The 22,978-nt window shown below is 46.7% G+C and overlaps 1 protein-coding gene across 3 annotated transcripts; it reads right to left on the bottom strand.

Annotated features, from left to right (window-relative positions):
- Positions 1-530: 530 nt before the first annotated feature.
- Nup50 (nucleoporin 50) lies at positions 531-20,209 on the bottom strand. Of its 3 annotated transcripts, XM_021183114.3 has the most exons (9): positions 19,971-20,203; positions 18,754-18,886; positions 16,204-16,282; positions 14,198-14,281; positions 9,888-10,071; positions 8,077-8,736; positions 5,951-6,032; positions 5,050-5,168; positions 531-3,862 (listed from the first exon to the last, which is right to left on the bottom strand). In XM_021183114.3, exons 3-9 carry the CDS (start codon positions 16,270-16,272, stop codon positions 3,660-3,662), a joined length of 1,401 nt encoding a protein of 466 aa, XP_021038773.1. In that variant the 5' UTR covers positions 16,273-16,282; positions 18,754-18,886; positions 19,971-20,203; the 3' UTR covers positions 531-3,659. The 3 variants fall into 3 exon arrangements, with proteins under 3 accessions (XP_021038773.1, XP_021038772.1, XP_021038775.1); XM_021183113.3 differs by lacking the exon at positions 18,754-18,886 and having other exon boundaries at positions 19,971-20,209; XM_021183116.3 differs by lacking the exons at positions 18,754-18,886; positions 19,971-20,203 and adding an exon at positions 19,420-19,623.
- Positions 20,210-22,978: the final 2,769 nt, after the last annotated feature.

A 22,978-nucleotide genomic window follows, 5' to 3' on the forward strand; every position in this document is an offset into this window, starting at 1 on the left:
CTAATATCTATGAACCTCTGGCACTGGAAGCTCCAGGGTTACACTGGGGGTTCACACCAGATCAGTCTGTCTCCCTAATGGCTCAGGGACAATCTTCCTCTTCAGCAAGCACCTATAACTTATGAAACTCACAGTTCTGAACCCCGGGGACAGCCTTTTGTTGTTTTTTTTTTTTTTTTCCCTAACCAGGAAAACACCTTATAACTCAGATAATGCAGTGTCTCTTAGGAAACTTTAGAATCTGAACACAACTCCAATAAGTACATCACAGAATGAACAAGAATTTAGTACAAATAACTTCTGTAGAAGAAAGCTAACCTCTCCCAGCTGTAATTTGTCTGAGGCTGGCGGACTGACTGCCTAGAACTGCAGCCGACTGTAATCCAGTGCAGGCAGGCCTGGGCCAAGCTTCAAGCTGCTCACCTCACATCCCAGTCAGCTGGTCAGCCCCTACTTCAGATACATCTACTGTGTGCTGCTTTCCCCAATGGTCTGCCAAGAATATCACAGAACAGAACAGTACCCAACGCTGGTTTTTCAACTTTCCATTTATTCACATTTCATGGATTGTTACACTTCCTTAAAGGCTCATTCAAAAGCTAACACACACTGAGGTTACACTGCCTGACAATTCAAGTATTTGAGCTGTAGAAAACAAGTTCCCGTTCCGAGTAGAAAGCGGATCATTCCATGTGCTGGCTACGAAGTCTGACGTCACTTTTACAAATCTGTGTTAAAGGACAGTCCTCAGTCTTGTGATTGCTTCTGGAGAGCACTTGGTGGCTGTGTACAGAGCATGTGGCTAGAAAGACACCCCGAAGAACTCCCAACCTTACCTACAAGTGACAGAGCAGGTCATCTCCTTAAACTCCCACTCCAGTGGTCTAAGTGGGTACTCTGCAGCCTCAAGGGGCCGTTTCTCATCTTCAGAGATAGTAACATAATGAACAAACTGGCAAGAACAGACTTCGTAATGTTCAAAAGGTAGGGAAAAGGGCTTTCCCTGACAGCAAGGAGAATTCCCCTCTATGCCATAGGAGGTATTTTTTTTGTTGTTGTTGGTTGGTTTTGGTTTTTGGCACACAGCATGTAAAAAAACAGGATTCAGAACTGAAATGGTAAAACAGAGCATCAGCCCACCAACAGTCAGACCTGTCACTGACACAGCCACAGCCACAGCCACAGCCTGTACGGTGTGGCTCTCTGAGGAGGACATGGCAGGGCTGGGAATGTGTCAAAGTGTGAGCTACAGTGTGGGAAGGCCCAGGCTTAGCATCTGCTAGATGCACCCTGACCACAGAGAACACACACTACCTTCAGGCAAATATAAGACACAACTTGAGATTTTCAAACTGGAGATACACACCTCAGTTCACATTAAACAGACAAGAGGCAAGTTTCTAACACGTTAAACCATAAATGAAGTTTAAGCCATGGGTTGGAACCAGCTACAAACACAGTGGAGGAAGAACAGAGCGCCCTCCGGAGGCCTCCCTGTGACACTCAGACTTCATACTCAGGTCAGATGCAATGAGCTAGCTCCTAAGCATAAAGACAAGACACCGAGTTACAGTCACACCCCACACATCTCCCCTGTAATTCTCGTTTCCAAAAGTGATAGTCTTTAACAGCAAATTGCTGGGAATGTTAGAAAAAAAGCAAGCCACCCTCACTAATTTACAACTGAAATCGGCCGGGGCGCTCTAGAAGGCAGTCCAGTCACGACCTTTTTTGCTTTTATTCTTTTGGTAAATATTCAAGGCATGGGCAGATGCTCACAGAGCACTGCCACCAAGAAGAGACAAGTTCCTGAAAGTGCCTGTGAGTCTGACACGTGTCAGCCCCACAGGCACGTGGCTACACAGTACTGTTCTGAAATGCACACCCCTCGTTTCATCTTTGGAAAGCTGGGAAGCCCAATGTGAAGAGGCCAGGGCCAGGGACAACAGAAGCAGCAACCTGCTTGCTAGGAACCAATTCTCCATGCTAAAAGGCAAAACAAAACAAAACCTAACCAAACTGCACAGCATCTCCTTAGGTCCACAGCCAAGAAGCACAAACATGCATCTGCAGATACGTGCCAAAATGCACAGAGCACTGTCACCCCACCTCAAGAACATCTCTGGGCTCAGGAGGCAGAGGCAGGTGGATCTGAGTTCAAGGCTAGCCAGGGTTACATAGTGAGACTAAGACCCATGTGAAAATAAAAGTTAACCAGGCTTCATCCCACCTGGCACTGCGGCTTTAAGAAAGCAACTGTGCCATCCAGCTTTTGTGACTGCCCAGGTTGGAACCTGAACACACAAGTGTGCGCCCCTGGGTACTGACCCTGAGCCTTCAGACAAGATCTGGTCCTAGTGTCAAATGGTTTTATGAGAAATCCAAGTGGACCTTTAGACAGTCAAACTTTTTATTCTATTTGATTTTATTGGGGGGGGGGAGGTGTCTTACAATAGCTCAAGCTGCTGTGAACTCGAATGATCTTCCTGCCTCAGCTTTTCCAGCACCGGGATTAGGCAGGAACCATGACCAGCTCGTCATCAAATCTTGCATTTAACTCATGTCTGGTCTTCAGAGAATACTAGTATTAGCAACCTCACCGCTCTGAGGTAACATGACCAGCGTGTAGAACCATGGCTCTCTTCCAAATGGACATACTCAATAATACCTCATCCTTAAAAAAGTAAAGATAAAAATGGGTTTTTCAGACGCCAAATAATATGCTGCTGTCTGAAGCTACGGGCCAAATGAGCCGTCTTCCGCTCCCATACTCTTGCTTCTCATGAGCACATGGCTCGTGAGAGAACTCCATTCAGACGGTGCCCACCAGGGCTCAGCAGGGCACAAATGGCCATGAGCACACAACCCTTTTTAGCACGATTTCACTTTTTTCTTTTAAAATAAAGGCTTGTTTGTGGTATAGAAATGATATAAAAACACTACCAAATTTGTGCTTTTAATAAAATCCATTATTCCTGACAGCCCCCGTCCATGCTAACTAGGGAGGAAAGCTAGTAAGAGCACCTCATGAATAAACTCCAGACCCAGGCTGTCCACTGCCAGCTCCCCACCAGCCACCACTCATGGCCTTGCCCATGGAAAGGCGGTTCCTGGTTCAGTCAAGCAGCTCCAGGTCAAAGGCCAGCACCAGCCGAGACAGGCTGACGACAGATTCCCAGTACCCAGTCAGCTCAGAAGGAATGGGCAAGCGCGGTCGGTCACAGTGTGGCGGTGTGCTGTCTGGCAGGAGTGCTAGTCATGGTCAGACAAGCCCACAGGAAGGAAACAGGTGGGTGTCTTCGGGAACACTGGGTCTCCTGGGGAAGGCAGAGAGCGGCACCCACGGGAGGGAGCCTTTGGAGAGCTAACTGGTACCCTGATTATAGTCCATTAAGAATCACTTAGGTTAGTTTACTCAATGAATCAACATTAAAAAAACATCTTCCCACACTTTTCACTCCAATGTATTTTGCTTAGTTCTTAGGAAGGGAGAAGAGCTTCGACACACTGAAAGGATTTATTGGCCTTAATCTTCCTCACAAAAGTTCAAGTTACCTAGAAGTTCTCAGAATGTCACAGTAGAAGAGGAAAGAATGTGACTAAGTTAGGGACAGAGGGGAAGCAGCAACGTGGCAACATGCCTTGGTCAGCCTCAGTGCTCAGGCATCCTTTTTCTCCAGTAAAATCTTGTGCAATTCATCGGCATCCTCGCTCGTCTTCACCCGGATCAGCATGGTGACTGGAAGAGTGGGCTGCTTCTCATCGAGTGGGGGGTTGGGGACACAGACGATAAGGACGTTGTTTTTTCCTGTCCGGGTGCACGGCATGTTGGGGGGAATCAGAACATTCAGCAGTATGTTGCCTTTGAGTAAACAAAGGGAAATATTCATCAAAACACATAAAAATAAATATATAAACTATATATCAAAGCTGTAGCATTCCATAAGAGGCTAGGAGTCAATCCTGAAGCGACTTCTTACTGTGCTAAAGGTACCGCCATAAAGGCCTTCCGCTCTTGTGTTTGGGAGTGTGGAAGACTGAGGGGAGCAGGGGCTTGACAGGCACCAATGGAGGGGTGCTTCCTTCCTCCCTTCTCCACACACTCCAGCTTCAGGCGCTTACAACCTCAGAACTGCATGCAAAGAGGACTTGCTGGTACTGGTACCGTTTGGACCCAAATCCTCACCATTTCATGGGACTTAAGGATGAAGGGCCAGCAAAGAAACAAGAGGTTCTCCCCAGCGGTGCTCCCAGGCTAGAGTGACATTACAATGATACTGTCATAGCTAGCTGGCCGGAGTATCTTGGTGTTGCCTGACAGAGCCTCACACTGCTGACCACGTTACAGACTCACTGCAGTCAGAGCTGCTCTTTTACTGGACTGTTCTAAGGGCCTGACAGCTGGGGTGGGTCCTCTGGCTCTATGGAAAGCACTCCCTAAGGCTGGGGAGCTAGCCTCATTGCTCAGCATGCAAGCACAAGGACCTGACTTCAGGTCCTCAGAACCCATCTAAGAAGCTGGAGACAGCTGCCCAATCCTATGATCCCAGCCCAGAGAGGTGGGAAAGGATGGGGATGGGGGCTGTGGCACCAACGGCTGGATCCTCAACCTCGCTGGCCAGACTGGCAAGCTCATCAGTGAGCTTCAGGTTACAGAGACCACATTCCAAAATAAAGGTAGAGAGCGGCTGAGAAATGGGACCCGACATTCTTGGGCCTCCACATACCAGCCCTCCCCTCCACAGACCCCTTTAAACCGAGACCTGTGTACTTCTTCTCTGTGCTCAGTAAGCACATGGGTGTATGCATGCAACGCTCCACCACACTCCACCACAGGAAACCAAGCTTTAACAACACACCTACATCATGTTCCCAATACTCAAAAACCACGTCCATAGTAGTAATCAGAAGATGAATCTCATGATCGCTCATAAAACAAACAAACAAACAAACCAACCAACCAACCCCTATTACTGAGCTTCAAAACACAAGGAACTGCAGGGTCAGGACAGGGCTCTCCACAGGGCACTGTGATGGCTCTGCACCCACCGAGGTTGGTGTCTGCCCGCACCAAGAGCTGGGTCTTCTGCGTTGCTGTGGGTTTTAAATGCAGGGTCCCCACACCCTTCTCTTTAAATTCGTTGTCTTTCTTGTAAAATAGTTTACATCTGTGGGGAAACAACAGACATGATCAGGCATTCAACAAGTCAGTTTGCTAACAACCACAACTGCAGTGGGTAAAGAGAGGATAAGCCTTCTTTACTGGATTGATGGCATCCAGGTAAAACCAAACAAAACAGTAAGGTAATCTAGTTAGATATTGTAGAATTTACCTTCCCACCCCCACCTTTCTTTGTAGTGCAGGACAATGCTAGGCAAGTACTTTGCTAGTGAGCAACAATCACAGTTCCCTACAAACCCTCTGTAATACCTGTGACCATCTTTCCTCAGTCAGGCAACATCTCACCTGACCCACTTCCACTGCCTGCTCTCATGTGCCCTGTGACCCAGGCTCTCTACGATGGCACAGAACCAGGAACTTCTCTGCATCTCTCCCACCCTGCTGTACCCATTACTTTTTATTTTTTTTCAAATTCCCTTTAGGCCTTCAGTTTTCATCCCCTAAGACCCAGAGATAAATCTGGACTAGGGTGTAACTATGGATAAAGTAGCATGTTGTTCTCCAAGCCTGTGCATTACATGCAGACCTTTAGATTATTAGGAAAATCCTGCAAGCACTCAGGAAGTGGAGGCAGGTGAGTCTGTGAGTTCAAGGCCAGTCTGATCTGCAGAGTTCCAGGACAACTATGACTACACAGAGAAAACCTGTCTTGAAAAACCAAAACCAACCAGCCAATCAACCAACCAAGTAGGCCAATCATTCTTGCTGTTGCAGTTGTTCAGTCTGCTTGGCTGAGCAAGGCCTGCAGGACCCCACAACCCCACTCACTTTTTGGAGTAGAAAGCATCCTCTTCCTTTACTTCGGTCACCACTACCTTGGGTGGCTCGTCATTCTCTTCTTCTTCACCATCTGGCATAGAAACAACTCAGAGTCAGAAGACACTCGCTCCCATCATCCTAAACACCAGCGTGGAACACCCCCTGTAAGCTAGAAACGGCGACTGTGAGCACCTTACTGTGTTAGGGGAAGAGGTGCCAGCTGGATTTATTTTGTGAAACTTTAAATTTAGTGTGCAAGTATGTGTGCACACACACGTGTACTGTGTGGAGGTCAGAGGACAACTTGTGGGATTTGGTTCTTTCCTTCTACCATGTGGGTTCCCAGCAACAAACTCAGTTGTTAGGCCTGGTGGCAAGCATCTCTACTTGCTGAGCCATCTTGCCACACTTAATAATGGCAACATTTTTCTCTATTCTAAAGTAACTTCTAACTTGTCCAAAGCCCAAGAATGAAAGGCATCCTTGTTTATGACATTCACCAAAACATACTAAGTACAAAATTATACATACTCAGGTTGCACAGAGGAAAAGGGCACCCAATACATCCCTGACAAAATGTTCTTGTGTCCAGAGCACATTGTGCCCGGGATAACCAGCAATGGCCAAAAGAGCAAAAATAATCTTTTTAAAGGTCAAACTGGTCAGAGACACTGCTCCAAGAGTTGTCTGAACTGTCCGAGCGCCCAAGGATCTGGTAGTGAGGACTTGCCTCACTGAGAGGGCAGGAAAGGCACAGGAGAGCCTCACCACAGCGAGGGGCAGAGACAAAGGCTAACATACAAGCAGGAAGGATTTTCTCCAAGAGAAAACTACAGTTGTGTAAACCTGCCAGACTTGAACCAAAAACCCAAACTAAGAGCTGGGTGTGGTGGCGCACGCCTTTAATCCCAGCACTTGAGAGGCAGAGGCAGGCAGATCTCTAGGACAGCATGGTCTACAGATCTAGTACCAGGTCAACCAGAGCTACACAGAGAAACCCTGACTGACCGAAGGTCCAGCATGAGGTCCTAGGATCTCTTAACTGAGGATTACTTAACTGAGGCACCCAGGACTGAAGAAGGAGATCCAGGAAGGCCAGACACCTGCTGTTTGAACAAGTTCCACTTTCTGCTGTTAAGGTGTGGTAACTAACCACAAGATGGTAACAGGGTCTGATAGTGCAGGCTGCAGGACTGGGGCATGATATAAGGATACACTCTCCTCTTATTTGGAGGCAGAGGAGAAATGAAAGGGCCCCTATTGGACCCTGGTGGTTGAAGAGTTCAGACAGAAGAGCAGTGGAACTTGGGAGTTCAAGGACAGCCTGGTCTACACAGCAAGTTCTAGGACAGCCAGAGCTACAGAGAAAAGTAAAAACAACCTGTCCTTCAGAGTAGAAATCTAATCCTTCAGCACCACTAGCTGCAGCGCAAGCATGCAATTGCCCAGGCATGGCTAGGGGTCACTACACTGGACAGCATATGTGCTGAGCACACACATCATTTTAGAGAGTTATACTGGATAGAACTGGTCCTCAAATGTTATAGAACACATGAGCACTGTGGTACCAATAGCTCAAACAGAAACTCTGTAAGTGTGCCTGCTGCCGAGACCTGCCACACTGACGGGTACAAGGAAGCTGAGTGACCCACAACAGCAGGGCCTTCCTCTGGGGATGAGTGAGCCTTTATGTCAGGTCTGGCCTCAACATTAATGGTAAAGCGGCTCATTTACAGTCAAATTCCTAACTACAGCCAAATTCAATGGACACTCTTGGGGAGCTCTGTCAGTAAGATTTGATTTTCAAAAAGATTTTAATTTACTTCTTCCATATGCAACATCACGTGCCCAGTGCTTTTCCTCTACACCAGCTGTCTTTAACAGACCTTCCCTGTGCATCTAGAGATCCATCTCGTGCAGACAGAGGCTGCGTTGCTGCTGCACACCATGCCAGTTCTCTCCCACAGAACCACACCTCCACCTCATTCGGCACTTGTGACCTTTAACACCTCTAAAATGGGTCTTGCTCTATTTTACGGAGAAGAACTAAGGCACCGTGACACACACAGGGCAGGGAGCACCTGAGGCGTTCTTATTAGCCCTGTGCAGATGTGAAACCGAGGCTTTGTACTGACCTCTGCACTCGCTGCTGCTGCCTCCTGCCTGACTCTCAGATGCTTTAGCAGAGAATGGCGAAGAGGCTGCTTTACTCTGGGCAGCATCTTTACCAAATAAACTAGAGTTTCCAGCAGAGAATGAAAACCCAGTTAGGGAGCCAGAACTTAACGAGCCCAAAACTGAGCTCTCAATTTTCTTGCCGAAATTAAACGAGGCACTTGTTGCTCCTTGTGTGGCGTCCGATTTCTTTTCTGCTGTAAGCTCCACCTTTTCAGGTGTGTCCTCCGCTTTGTTGCCGTGAAATGAAAATGGTGAATCTTGCTGTAGTTTTGTTGAACCAAAAAGGGAAGGAGGCTCCATTCCAACAGTCGCCCTGTCTGTCTGGCTCTCAGAACTGTTGCCACCTCCATTCTCAAGCTGCTTCTCGATCGTCGCCAAGTATCTCTCATAGTCTTTAAAAATGGGAGTCAGGTCACAAAGCGGGTTTGTGTTCACGTGCTTCACTATCCAATCCCGGACGGAGCAGTTCAAGCCAGCCAGCTGCTTGTGATAGGCATTGCCAGTGCAGGCCGTACTGGAAGCAGGGCCGGAGGAGGGCGGCTGATTGCTGCTATTGCATTTGGGACTTGAAATCTTTTTATCCACCAAGGTAGTAGGGCCATTCACAGCAAAAGAACCTGTAAGAAGTTAATGAGCAAGCACTTTAAAAGCTGGTTTGATTAAACCATACAAGGGTTGATTTGTTTTGGTTTTTAACCTGTCTCTAAGGGTCTTGCTATGTAGTCCCAGCTGAGCTGGAGCCTGCCATTCTACTTGGGCGTTCTAAGCTGACAGCAGGTGTGTGCCACCAGGCTCAGCTACAGCTAGGTCTTTGGTCTGCTACCATCATGCCCTGCTTTTCCTGTTACCAAGCTTGTGTTCAGGCACTCATGCTGAGGAACTGATAACTAGCAAATGGTTACCAAGGCACTTAGTAGACTCTGCTTCCTAAGGACTAAACTCAACAGGGCAGTGGGTGGTGCACGAGGCTATCTGACACGGGAAGCCAGAATCAAGAGGATCAGAAGTTCAAAGCCGTCCTCCCTCTACAAAACTAGAGGCCAGCTTGAACTCCTGCCGCTAGGCTACATGAGAGCTATCTCAGACCAACAACCACCATACAACACACACTTTGAGAATAGCAAAACACAATAGAGCCAATCACGGTCGTTTCTAGGATTCAGCCCAGAATCCTGTTCTCTATGTGAGTCCCAAAAGCTCCCGACTAATTCACCCACAACAGGTCAGGTGTTTAGTATTTCCTGCTCAAATTTAGATCAGGGAAACTGTGATCAAAGACAGCATCACCCAGTTTCCAATGGCCATTGTGGTGGGAGGTGCACTAAAGGCCCTTGGTGTGCATGAACCAGGAAGTTAAACTCTGAGTCTACAAAGTGCTTCCTTGCTGAGAGTCAATTCCAGGGTCTGGGGGTTATGAACTTGACACTGAAGTCACATAGCTGTCAGCTGGCAGAGCTGAGAATACAATTGCTGTGTCAGGTACAGAGGTGTGCTCTGCTGACCATCTTGCTCCATGCACCTCCCCAGTCCCGTCCTTTAATGGTCCATCCAAAGGACACAGCCCTAGAACCATCTCTCCAGCTGGGTCTGGTAGCACACACCTACAATCCCAGTCAGTCAGTCTTCAGAAGGCTGCAAGAGGAGGATTGAGTTCAAGGTCATCCTGAGCTATCCTGAAAGACCCTGTCGAAGACAGACAATTGGGTAGCAAAGTTCTCTCTCTTTCAGCATCAATTTCAGAGCGGGCTGGAGAGGGAGGGCTACTCACCAAAGGCTGCCTTGGGCTCTGCTGCTGTCTTTACACTGGAGAAGGGTGTGGCAGTGTCTGTGCTGTTTCCATTTGTCAGTCCTTCCAGAGGCTTTCCTCCAGAGCCACCAAATCCAGAAAACCCTCCTCCTCCAGAAGGCACAACCAAACCTTTGAAACCTTTAAAGGCTCCTCCGCTCTCAGACTGAAACACAAAGAAAGCACAATTTAGGCAAGCAGACCACCTGTCCCCAAGTAAACATGACCTCAGACAGCAGTGCTGCGTGGCTGACACTGTCAGGGGAGAAGCTACTAGCACATAGCACAGCCCAGGCAGGAGAGGAAAAGATGATGCCTCTAAGAACAGCTGTGTCACAGCTGCCTTCCTGAAACAGCCAGGAAAGATGGTACCAAAACAAATAGAGCAAATTCATGTACCTACTCCCGAACTTCAGAACAACTGAAAATATTCCCAACACAACCAAAGTGCATGTGCTAACCAAAGCGCATGTGCTTTTCCAAAGGACATTTGCCTTAAGAAGCTTCCGAAACATGACATTAGGTTAATTTAAACTATTGAGCTGAGCATGGTGGATCAAGCCTTCATCCCAGCAATGAAAAAAATTGGGAGGCAAGCAGATCCCTAAGTGCCAGGCCAGCCTGATCTATAATGTGAATGCTAGGACAGAGAAATCCTGTTTCAAGACAAAAAGAAAGTACAGTTTACCTAACTGAAGCATTTTGGGGTTTTCAAGCTGTTCTTGGCCTACTGAAGTCCGAGGAGACCATGCTGCGTATTCCAGCCATTCTATCGGTAAGCAGCCCAGTGCAGTCTGCTCTCCTGTTACTTGCTGCTCCCTTACCCTGTCTCTAGCAAGCTCTTCCCTTGGCTAGTCTATGCTGTCAGCAGAGGCGCTGTGAACCACTCCTATGCCCTAGGAGAGTCAGGAGTAGTGTGGAGAGAGCTCTCTGCCGACTGTTTCACTTTTCTGAGGGAGGAGACGTTCAGTGGGTAGGAGTGCTTGCTGTGCACACATGAGGACCCGAGTCAGAACCCCTAGGTTCAAGGAGACCCTGTCTGGAGGCAATAAGGTGCACAGAACAGGACATCAACTGCTATCCTCTGGCCTCCATGCAGTGCAGGAGCATGCATACACAGACACACCCTAAAAGTTTAACTTGTCATCTTTTGAGGCAGTGGTTAGGCTGATAGCACTCCACCATTTCACCAGAATGCAACCTGTTCCTATGGAAACAGCTAAACAGGAAAACCCAACCACGCCTACTTAGTTTTAATGTTTACAGCTATGGATTCAGCTCAGTGGATAAAGTGCTTACCCTGCAAGCAGGAGGACTGAAATCTCGATCAAGGGACTCTAGGTTTACCAAGAGTCCCAGACTCAATAAATAATGTGAACAGAGATCAAGGAAGACACAGGATGTCAGCTGCAGACCTTTATACACACACATACGCGTGCCCATCATATATATGTCCACACATTCAAGCAAATACTTGTGCGCATTCACACACATGCACACACACACAATATGTAATTCTTTTCGTAACATAAACTTTAGGGGAAACATGCATACTGATTAGAGCACTCATGGAGTAAAAAGTCTGTATTAAAGGCTGGCAGGCACACACATGACAATTCTACAATACATATGTGTACTTTTTCTTTTTATAGCTGGTGTACCAACTATACCAACTCCAAACTAGAGTTCCCAAATAAATGAACTATAATTAATCAATCAATCTCATCTCTCTCTCTCTCTCACACACACACACACACACACACACACACACACACACACACACACACACAGAGCTAGTCCCTCTTCCATTTCCTACGTAGCTCATGTCCTTGTAGGCTTTTGTACTTTTGACAATCTGAACAAGCTAGAGTCATCTGGAAAGAGGAACCTAGATTAAGAAAATGCCTCCTGTAGGCAAGTCTGTAGTTTATGTTCTTGATTAATGATCCATGCGGGAGGACCCCAGCAGGTACCTTAGTGGTGTAGTAAGGCATGCAGAGGGAGCCGTGAGGATCATGAGAGTAAGATGCCTCTGCTTCAGTTCCTGCCAGAGTTCCTGCCCTTTCTCCCTCCATGATGGGACAACTATAAGCTGAAATAAACCCCCTCATAAGGTACCTTTATCTCAGGGTGCAGCAACAGATACCCCAACTAAAACATACCAGTTAGCCTTAATATTACAGCTTTTTAAAAAAAGTTTTAATCACACCTACAGATTTTCAAATGTTTACTGACCACTGGTATTTTTTATAGTATTAAAACAAAGAGGAATGGGGCAGGAGAAATGGCTCGGCAGTTAAGAACAAATACCGACTGCTCTTCCAGAGGTCCTGAGTTCAAGTCCCAGCAACCAAATGGCAGCTCAAGCCATCTGTAATGGGATCTGATGCACACTTCTGGTGTGTCTGAAGACAGCTACAGTGTACTCATATAAAATAAAATTAATCTTTAAAAAAAATGAGGAATGAAAAATCTTTCTTTTTTCGAGACAGGGTTTCTCTGTGTAGCCCTGGCTGTCCTAGAACTCACTCTGTAGACCAGGCTGTCGTAGAACTCAGAAATCCACCTGCCTCTGCCTCCAGAGTGCTGGGATTAAAGGCGTGCGCCACCACTGCCCAGTGGAATAAAAAAATCTTAAATAAAACACCTTTCATTCTGATGCTTCTGCTTATCTGACACTATCAGTCATCACAGGCTGGCTTCCCACTTGCTATGTGGTTCATGACATTGAACTTCTGAGCCTTCTGCCTCCACCTCCTCAACTCTGGGTTTACGAGCACATGCTACTATACCCAGAGAGATTCTAGTCACACACTCTGCCAGCTAAGCAACAAGCTCCCCGCCCCTCAATATGATTTTCTGAACCATCAAAATCTAAAATCTAAGAACCGGGGCTGGGGAGCAGTAAGAGGTTAAGAGCACAGAGGACCTAAGCGAGATTCCCACCAGTCCTCGCAGTGGCTCCCACCTGCCTGCAACTGAGCCTGCAGCTCTGACACCCTCTCTTCTGGCTTCTGTGGGCAGGCATACGCCCACACAAGTACAAATTAAACCTTAAAAAGAAAGTAAAACAGGCAAGTGGATAGGCAAGTTCAAGCCCTATGGAGTGAGTTCCAGGACAGCCAGGACTACACAAGGAAACCCTGCCTTGACCCATGCATGCCCTTAAAGAAGTGTAGCAAAGCGTTATGTCCAAATAGATGGATGGTTTGCACAGTTTGACAGTTTTCCAGTGGTAACCACCTTTAATCCCAGCACTTGGGGGGCAGAGGCAAGCGAATCTCTGAGTTCGAGGCCAGCCTGTATCACACCTAGTGAGTTTAAGATAGCTAGAACTACATAGTGAGACCCTTGTCTCAAGACAAAAACTAAAAACATACCAGATGACTTACAGACAAGCTCTGAAACTGTATAGAGCTCTTTGGGGCCTTCTGATTCTGTACTGGATTTAAAAGTTATGTAGTATTTATTGCTACTTTAGAAACTGCTGACAGTAAATTATCTAGCTAAATTTTAGGGTGAATTTGACACATCCATTTTCCCCCTCAGATACAGTCTCACTATGTAGACCACGCTGGTCTTGAACTCTGATCCTCCAGCCTCTGCCTCCCAGTACATGTGCCACTATGCTTGGACTGACATATTCATATTATTCCTATTGCCTAGCTCTATTTTCCTACAGTATTTGAGAAAAGCCCATTTCTTCATTTAGGCAGATGGTATGATATTTAGCTTTTCTAACATTTTGAATAAAACTCAATGTGAACTTCCCAGGCCAAGGGCACCTGCTTCTCCCCTTCCACTTACCCAAGTTTTAGCTCAAGCGGTACCCCAGGCCCACCTAATGTTTTGACCTTGCAACATTGAGTGCTGTCAACCACAAACTTCACCCAAACACCACAGAACTAAGTCAGCCTCCCCATCACACATGACATCTTATGTTTTAAATAAGTTTACAATTTTGTGCTGGGCTATGCTATCTTGGGCCACATATAGCCTACTGGCTAGATCTGATAGTCACTGGCTGTCACTTACTGAACAGTCAGATCCCCTCCTGTCACAGCCTGTCTTGGCTTCTCAGTCCTCACCATGAGCGCACATCACATGGCTCTTCTCATCTACCCCCACAGCTTTAACCCCATGTTACACTGCAGATTCCCAGATCTGCGCCTGTTCTTGCCTATGCTCATTTCCGTTCCGTCTTCTATGTGCATGAGGAGAGCTTTGCTGTATACATACTCTGGGAATGGGCACCACATAAGGAAGACATCAAAGCTGCAGGAAGCACTCACTTCAAATCCAACGTTTCTGCGCTTTGCCTTCTTTACGGCTCTGTTCTTCATGACTTCCTCACTGGCCACTGAGAATGTTCCCATCTGCAAGAACAGACAAGTGAAGACAGCAGAAAGGTAAGGCCACAGCGAGAGTAAAGCTCAGCACAAACACTTATCTGGTATTTCATCTTAAGAGTTGACGTAACACATCCAGAAACACCTCACATATATTATCTACAGGTTGCTGTAGATTCCAATTCTAGTCAGGTAAGTCACAAATTTTTCAGGATCTACAAATCCAGCCTCCAAATTCCAACTCAGAGATAGGAATATGTGATTCTGAAATGATGAAGACCACTAAATCTTGGTACCAAAAAATACTCATGGCTGGCTTCCTCAACATCTTAGAGACAGTCTCTGAAACCAAGCATCTTACTACCAGTTTTCAAAAAATGAAGTTGCTATAGACAGCATCTACATCTTTCTTTTGTAGAACAGGATCCTGTACATTCATGAGTCCTACCATTGAGCCACAGTCTTCGCTCACTGTTCTGAAAAGCAGACCTGCTCACCTTGCCCACTGTCCAAAAGGCCAGATCACTAGGCCACACATGCCCCTTGTCACCCCGTGCTCTTCCACGGTGTGCTGAGTGTGCAAATCATAATCACCATCTGCTGAAGGCTTACGGTTTCACTTCATCTATTCCCTCACCTATGGGGCTAGAACTAAGTAACTGTACAAAAGCCTCATTCAGCCAGGTGTGCCATCTCCCATCACAGCCCCTTACACAGGAAGCTGAGGCAGCTGGATTATAAAGTGGGACTATCTCAAAAAACAAAACTAAATGCCTCCCATCTACAGGTGTTTTCGATCATGTTAGCATTAAAAGGATTCTCATCCCCAGAACAAGGACCAGCAGGCGACACTTGCACATTTAATGTACCTAATTTCCATAGCTGTCTCAGTAGAACCTGTGGAGCTCTTTCTCTCCTGGACACTTTAGTGTCAAAGCAAACCACTATAGTCTGGATTTTACTCCACTCCAGGACTGTGCTTAAGACCAAGGCAGAAAAAAAAAATCTGTAACTAAAGATTGAGTTAAAAGACCAAGTCAGGGGATGGCTCCATGGTTAAGAGCACTGACTGCTCTTCCGAAGGTCCTGAGTTCAAATCCCAGCAACCACATGGTGGCTCACAACCATCTGTAATGAGATCTGATGCCCTCTTCTAGTGCATCTGAAGACAGCTACAGTGTACTTAGATATAATAATAAATAAATCTTAAAAAAAAAAAAAGAAAAGAAAACAAAAGACCAAGTCAGCTACAGTTTCTGTAAAAATAATACCACATCAGTGGTTTGGTTTCCCCAAACATATCAGCGTCTATCAGTACCAAAAAGGAAGACACCAGCCTGCAGATACAGCTGCAGAGCACTACTCCTTGCCGCCTTCGTCCCTTCCCTGTGTGCTTCAGAGCTGGAGTTAGCTTTGCTATGGCTCTGCCTAGTGGACTGGCCTAGGACTATCAACCTGTTCAAGAGACCTAGATATGCAAAGTTTTCCTCACAGAAGACAACTTTACTTTTTGCTGGCAAAAAACTACACTGATGTAAATTCTATGAAATCAGTGCAATTGCTGGGCAGAGATTTAGCATCAGAACAGCTAACAGTGGGGCATGAGAAACACTGGAGTAAGGGACCGTAGAGAGCTGACCCAGGTGAGAACTGCAGCTGGGAGCTCCTGTAACCTGCCTCCTAGTCATGACTAGACCACTGGAAACACAGCAGAGGATGCTGTGTGTGACTCTTGCTTCTACAGACTAATGACAAATGCACACTAACAGAACAGCATGCTCACACACAAAGAACACATTGCTACCGCAAACACCCACAGCTCACCAGGAACCAACACCTCTCCTGCTGTGTTTTCTTGAAGGTTTTTAAGTTCTAGCATATTCTTCACCAAGAAAAGTAACATGAGCTTAGACACAGACAGCAAGAGGCCAAAGGGAGCGGCTCTGTACCTCTTCAACTTCGTCTTCCTCATCCCAGTTCCTGTCAGTCAACTCCTTCTCCGCAACTCTCTTCGCCATTTTTGTGAACCTAGATTACAGGAAACAGAAATAAGATGTTTGCTTTTCTACACCAGAGAAACTGTTACAAATACATTGTTGTTGCAGTTTTTCACTTATTGTGTAATAAAACCACAAAATAGAGAAGTATAAGAAAAAGCAATTAACAGGTTTTAAGCAAATGAGACTTAGAGGGTTTGGCTCAAAGGGAAGAAAACACAGTAAGAAATTCAGGAAAATATGAAGTTCGGGGAAGTTAATTTTACTTTTTTAATTAAAAATTTTTATTACAAGTAATTAAAAAAATCCTAGTCCAGCATAAAATGTGGTGAGCATACCCCTGGTACTGATGGAAAAAAAGCACTTTAGTGAGAGCTTCACCGAGGCCATGAGCCTCCAGCATCAAATCCTCAACGCAGGGCTACAGAGCAGGCAAAGACACCTGAGGGACACCAGCACTCTCTCAACAGGAAGCCAACTCCATTCACAAAATTAAGACAAACATCTATATATTTTTTTCCACTCACCCCGCCAAACATCTATTGATCTTGCAAGAGCTATAGTATTTAAGTAGTATATTGTATGTAAAGTTCTTATGTTAATGCAAATATTCTTGCCATAAGCATTTTTTTTAAAGTATAGGATAGGGTTTATTCAGGGCATGGGGAGGGGAGTCGAGAGGGTAGTAGAGGCAGAGAAAGGCAGAGAGAGAGAGAGAGAGAGAGAGAGAGAGAGAGAGAGAGAGAGAGAGAGAGAGAGGAGTAGAGGCCAGCCATGAGCACATGGGGGGGGAAATGGGGGGGAGGTAATGGGGAGGAGGGGAAGGGAAAGAGCAAGAGACAGCAAGAGAGCCATGAACACTCTTAATATTTAAAATATAAAGATGATTCATACGTTTATTCTTGGGTAAGGATTTTAATAATGCCTGAGAAATACTTTTGCAACATGAATAGTTTTCTCAAGGCTACAATTAATAGAAATGGCTCCTAATTAACAATTAATTGCCTGAATTAAGCAAATTAATTGTGCAAAGCTAAGACATTACAAATTTAAAAATTTTGGTGCTATGGATGTGGTTGCAACTGATAATATAAAATGCTTCAAATATACAGCATCAAGGCTGGAGAGAGGACTTGACAGGTAAGAAAGTACGCTGCTCTTGTGAAGTTAGTGTTTGATTCCAAATACCCAACAGCAGCTCACAAGCACCTGTAACTCCACCTCTTGGGGTATCTAACTAACTTTTCTGGCTTCCACGGGTGAGCAAGCACAAATTAATAATAATAATAATAATAATGATAATAGCAGCAGCAGCAGTAGTAGTGGTAGTAACAAGAGCCAGGCAAGGTGGCATACACCTTTAACCCCAGGACTCAAGAGATAGAGGTAGGTGGATCTCTGTGAGTTTAAGGCCAGGCTAGTCTACAGAATAAGTTCTAGGACAGCCAGGGCTACACAGAGAAAACCTGTTTCCAGAAATAAAAATGCCTTGCCTTTTAGAAATAGCAATAACAGGGGGCTAGGGAGATAATAGCCCAGCAGTTAAGAGCACACCTTACTCTTGCAAAGGACCCACGTCAGTTCCAGCACCCACGTCAGGCAGCTCATATTCCTGTTGGGAGTTACAGCGGATCTAGTGCCCTCTACTGTCCTGCACAGGCACTGTATACACACACACACACACACACACACACAGAGTAAGAGAGAGAGACAGACAGGAGCTCGGAGGGTTTTGTTCTAAGCACTGTTTTGTCTCTTCAGAGCAGCTTTAGCAGCGAGGGTACTTGCCCAGGCTGGCAGTAGGTACTTCTTCCTGATATTTTCTCCATTCTTTTACCCTCAGCACAACATCCCACCAGAGTAGGCCTGGAACAGTCACTAGATGCAAACTTACCCTTCACTTAATGCTCTACAGCAGATTAGCAACTACAGAGTAAGTTTGAAATCATAAATTCCAAAGCCTTCCAATATCTGACGTGCAGGGCTCCAGCTTTCGAAACATCCCAACCTTTTACATTTTTCTCTTACAGGCACTTTTTCTGATTACAGAATGAATGATTTTAAAATTGAAGATTCTAAAATATACAGCATGAGTTTTAATAAATATCAATAACTGGGAATCCTCTCTTTTTAACTCCTCTCCCAAACCACTGCAAAATTAATCTTATCAGAAATAGCGTTCTTTACAGAACTGTTCACAGGTCTCTGGATCCCTAGGGAAATTTTTCTAATCATTACCTACCATCACCACCAGAGGGCAAAAGAGGTAAGCAGTGACCCTGCTAGATTTACTGTTTTAAGATGTGGACAAAAGGAATAATGGGAAACGCAAAAGGTACTAAGTGAAATTTTAACTGTCTAGCTCAGACGTGAAACTAAAGAGTACCTGACAGACTAAAACAAACGAATGCTGCCGCTGCCATTTCACACTTTACGCAGATGAGTCAGAGGCCAGGAATTCTAGTTTTGTTTCCTGATGACTCTAAAATGTCCCAAACCTACCTGGCTCATAGATCTGTTGTTGATTCAGTGGTCCAAGGCATTACTTATTTGAGAACATACAAGATGCTAGTGCTAGCTTCCAGGACAAGCTGAGAGAGCCTGGGCAAGTGGGTTTGGCGAATGATTCTTTTATCTGTGGGACAGAGGGACTGCTATGAAAACTAAGACGGCATAGCTTAGAAGAGTGCCTCAAACAGAGGAAGTGTCGTGTCAAAATAGTAACAAAAATAACCCCTATTTTTACTCCAAAACTCAAAAGCTGTAGCGGGAAAGGTAACTACTACTATAGGCTAAACTTTTAAAACACATTTCACCAACCCGGGTGATGGTAGAGGGAGGCTGAGGCAGGATGACAGTTTGAGGCCAGTCTAAGCCATAGGACAAGTTCAAGGCCAACATAGGTGATACATACTTTTTTTTTTTTTTTAAAGCACCAAATACCTACTTATTCCACATCCCATAGTTAAAACACAACCCTGCAAATTATCTGGAACAAGGCCTGGCACTTGAGACTTATCTGCCAGCTATTATTGTTGTTATTAAAGCTTTTCTGTTTTATTTTTCTTTTAAAGCAGTGGGGACAGGATCCAGGGTCTCGTACGTGCTAGGTAAGCCTTCTACCAATGTCTTACCGGGCAAATTTAATCCCTGTAATAAATGACTTACAGCAGCTGCCCAGAAGACTTTGCCAAATGTCTGCGTTTGTGGGTAAAATGGCTCCACGAAATGCTTTTAAGATATGAAGCTAGGAAGTTGCCGGGGGACGGGGGATTGGAGGGGTGTGTGTGTGAATTATTCACGACCGGGCCGCTTCGTGTGGTGTGCGCACACGCACAACTCTGCGGTCAAGAGATGACTTTCACAGGAAAACACCAGGAGCCGATCGAGGTCACTATAACGCCCCGGAAAAGCCCAAACCTCAGAAGTGGCCCTGGACGAACCCGGGTGACCAACGGCCTGGGAACTCGGTGAGGACACCGGGGGACCCAACAGCCGGGGAGACGACATGTAAGGGACGAAGGCCAGCCAGGGTTGGGCCAGGGCGGCCCTACCACCGCCGCCTACCTCCGCTGGGGCCGAGGCCCGCGCCCAGCCGAGCCCTCCACTTCCAGGCGGCTCGCCCGGCAGGCCCGGCCCGGTCCCGCTTCACAAACAGCCCGCCGCGTCGCCAAGGCGGCCGCCGCCCCGCCCTCCTGGCCTGCCCGGCCCTCACCTACCTTGACTGCCGCCGCCGATCACGCTGGAGTCTCGGCGCCGCGGCGAGCAGGGCCGAGGCGGCGGTCGCGGCCGCTGGGAGATTCCGGTGCGTCGAGCGCCTCCGGGGACTTCGTGATCAGCAGAACTCGGGAGCCGTGTGTCTCTGAGTCCGACACTGAGGACAAGAAGAGACATCCGCTCAGCCCGAAGCTGCTACAGAACGGTGAAGAGAGCGCCCGGGGCCGCCATCTTGTAACTCGACTGGACGCCTCCGAACCAATCGGAGGGAAAAGAGCGGGGGAGGGGGAGGAGGCAAGCAACGCCCGCATCCAGCTACTGCGCATGCGCGGCGGAGCCTCCGCCGCCGGCCCCTCCTCCTGCGGGCCGCTTGGGGTCGCGCGGCGCATGCGCAAGCCCGCCCTAAACAGTCGCCGGGAGGACCATCGGAACTCGCGCGTGCGCACAGGGAGCGCGGGCAGCAGGCCGGGAGCCAAAGCCACTGTCCAACGCGGGTTAAGCACGTTGGTCACGTGTCGACCGCCGTCCCCGTTTGAGGAGGTTCGCGCGCCAATCGCTGCCGAGACACTGGCGGGAGGCGTTGTGGTCAGTGACTTTGGAGGCTTCCGATGGTGTGGTGGGTGGCTGAGGAGGCTGGCCGTGGATCTGGAGGGAGCACGAGGCGGGTGCAACGTGATTCTCACGTGGACGAGCCTTCGGGAGGGTGGATCTCAGTCTGCAGCGACTTGGAAGCTTGTGGTGGCTCTTCCGGACATGGGGCTGGAGAGCCCTGCGGGACGGACTCTAAAGGTCACCTGCCCCAATTGCTGCTTTATGATAGATCCACAGATTTCCTCGTTGGGAGCTGTAAATTTGCCCCAAGCTGCACGACCACCTAGTGCCCACAGGAGACGAAATCCCCGGAGGGATTCAGCTGCGGAACGAACCGTATACGTCCTGGACCAGGACTCGTGTTTTGTGTGCTTTTAGCTGACTACAGCACTCTCAAGCGGTTCAGTTATTTAAGAAGGGGTTCCGGTTGGTCTAATTCTTCTGATTGAGTTTTAAAGAGAATGTGAACTAGAATGTCAGACCCATCCTTAACCATCTGGAAACGGGTCTCAGAGAAACTAGCATTTCTAGAGCAATAGTTCCAAACTTTTGAGAGAGGAAAAAGGGAGCCCCAAGGGGGAAGTCAAGTCCCTTATTTTCAGGGTGTTTCATCCATCGATCTACAAGAACTGCAAAAGGAGACTAGCTGGCACGGTGGTAGAGTACTTGGCTAGCATGAGGAAAGCCCTAAATTCAGTCCCTCCAGATCCAGCAGAGTGAAAGAGAAAAAGCCAGGTCGCATTTAATGCACACATTTGTTCTTGATTCAACTGACTGCTAATGAAGTGTCTTCTGAAAATTTGTGTTAAATACATGTAAGATATTTTTCTTGTCATTCTCTACACATTTCAACTATGTCATTAACGTCATATTTAGTGCTATAAGTACTCCAGAGATAATTTAAGTATCTGAAGTCAGTCAGGTCATGGGGATTTTCAACTAAAGTCACAGTTACTGGAAGGCTGAGGCAAGAGGATCAGCCCAGGCCCGCCAGAGTAACAAGAAGATCCTCATTAATATAGACCAGATCCACAATCACAGCTATTCAGACAGTTGAGGCAGGAGAATCAAAACTTTAAGGCCTATTCTGGGCCACAGATAAAATTCAAATCCATGTTGAGCGTGCCTGAGCAACTTAGACCCTCTCCCAAAAATAAATAAAAATACAAAAACGGCTGGGCATAGTGGTGCTCACTTTAATCCCAGTACTTCATTAAATCCCAGTACAGAGGCAGATCTCAGAATTCCAGGCTAGCTTGATCTTCATAGTTCCAAGATGGCCAGCCTCACATATTGAGACCCGCCTCAAAAGCAAACAAAAACACAACCACCAAAAAGCAACCAAATAAAGAAGAACCAGAAAGAGTTGGGGGTGTTCAGAGGTAAAGTATCTGCCTAGCGCCTGGGAGGCCCTAGTGCTACAAAAGAAAACCTAAGTAAACTGGAAATAGTAGTCCACACCTATAACTCCACCACTCAGTATTGAGGAACAAAAACCTGGCTGCAAGCCGAATTCATTGGAGTGAGACATCCATCCGTGTGAAACCTGCCCGGAATTCTTTGAGGTTATAGGCAGTTTGGGTAATCTAGGAACTGGGACTTGATTGCAAGTTCAAGGCCATGTTGAAGGATCGGGTGAGATCCTTTCTCCAACAGCAAAACCTGTAAGTAAGATACTTAATGTGAACACTGTGCCACTTAATATAAGAGCCTTGAGCAGACTGGAGTGACTCGGTGTTTAAAAGCGCTTGTTCTTTCAGAGGATCCAGGTTCAGTTCTCAGAATTCACGTGAGAGCTCACAACCCTCCCTAACAGGATCCCGGACCTTAACACAACAGACTCCATTGATGGTAGTACCATTCAGGCCATGAAACTCAGCAAGCAGTACCACTTGGTAAAATGAAAACAATGACCACGTCCATCAAAGGCCACACTTCATAGTTTCCGAATGTCGTCACCTAGCTTAACTGAAGTATGTCAACCCAGATTGTTTTTCGTGCTTAACTCGCCCTGAGTAAGACTTTGGGCTACGTTGGGATTCTGAACACCCAACAAGGTTACTGGTCAGCTAACAGAGAGTTTGTATTGGCTTAAACTCATGTCTGAGCAGCAGTCTTCTCTGATGGATACACAACACTGGAAGTTCAAAACATTCATACTCAAAATTAAGATTTGAAAAAGAGAGAAATGATTTAACTCATCGTAAGATTTTGTATCTGCAGGTATTGTGGACATGCATAACCGTTAGGGAAACCCAACATACAGGGCTGTGTCTTCAGGGCATCTCTTTGTGTTCCATGTCCTGTGATTAAACTCTGGGAAACTACAACAGCCCAACCCAGACAGGATGATTAAATTGCCCAGTAATGAAGATATGGGTCTCCCTAACTCCAGGTAAAGAACCAAGACTCACTAAGG

This window comes from Mus caroli, unplaced genomic scaffold (genome assembly GCF_978045245.1).
Source record: "Mus caroli unplaced genomic scaffold, Mus_caroli_1 scaffold_16, whole genome shotgun sequence".
Lineage (NCBI taxonomy): Eukaryota > Metazoa > Chordata > Mammalia > Rodentia > Muridae > Mus > Mus caroli.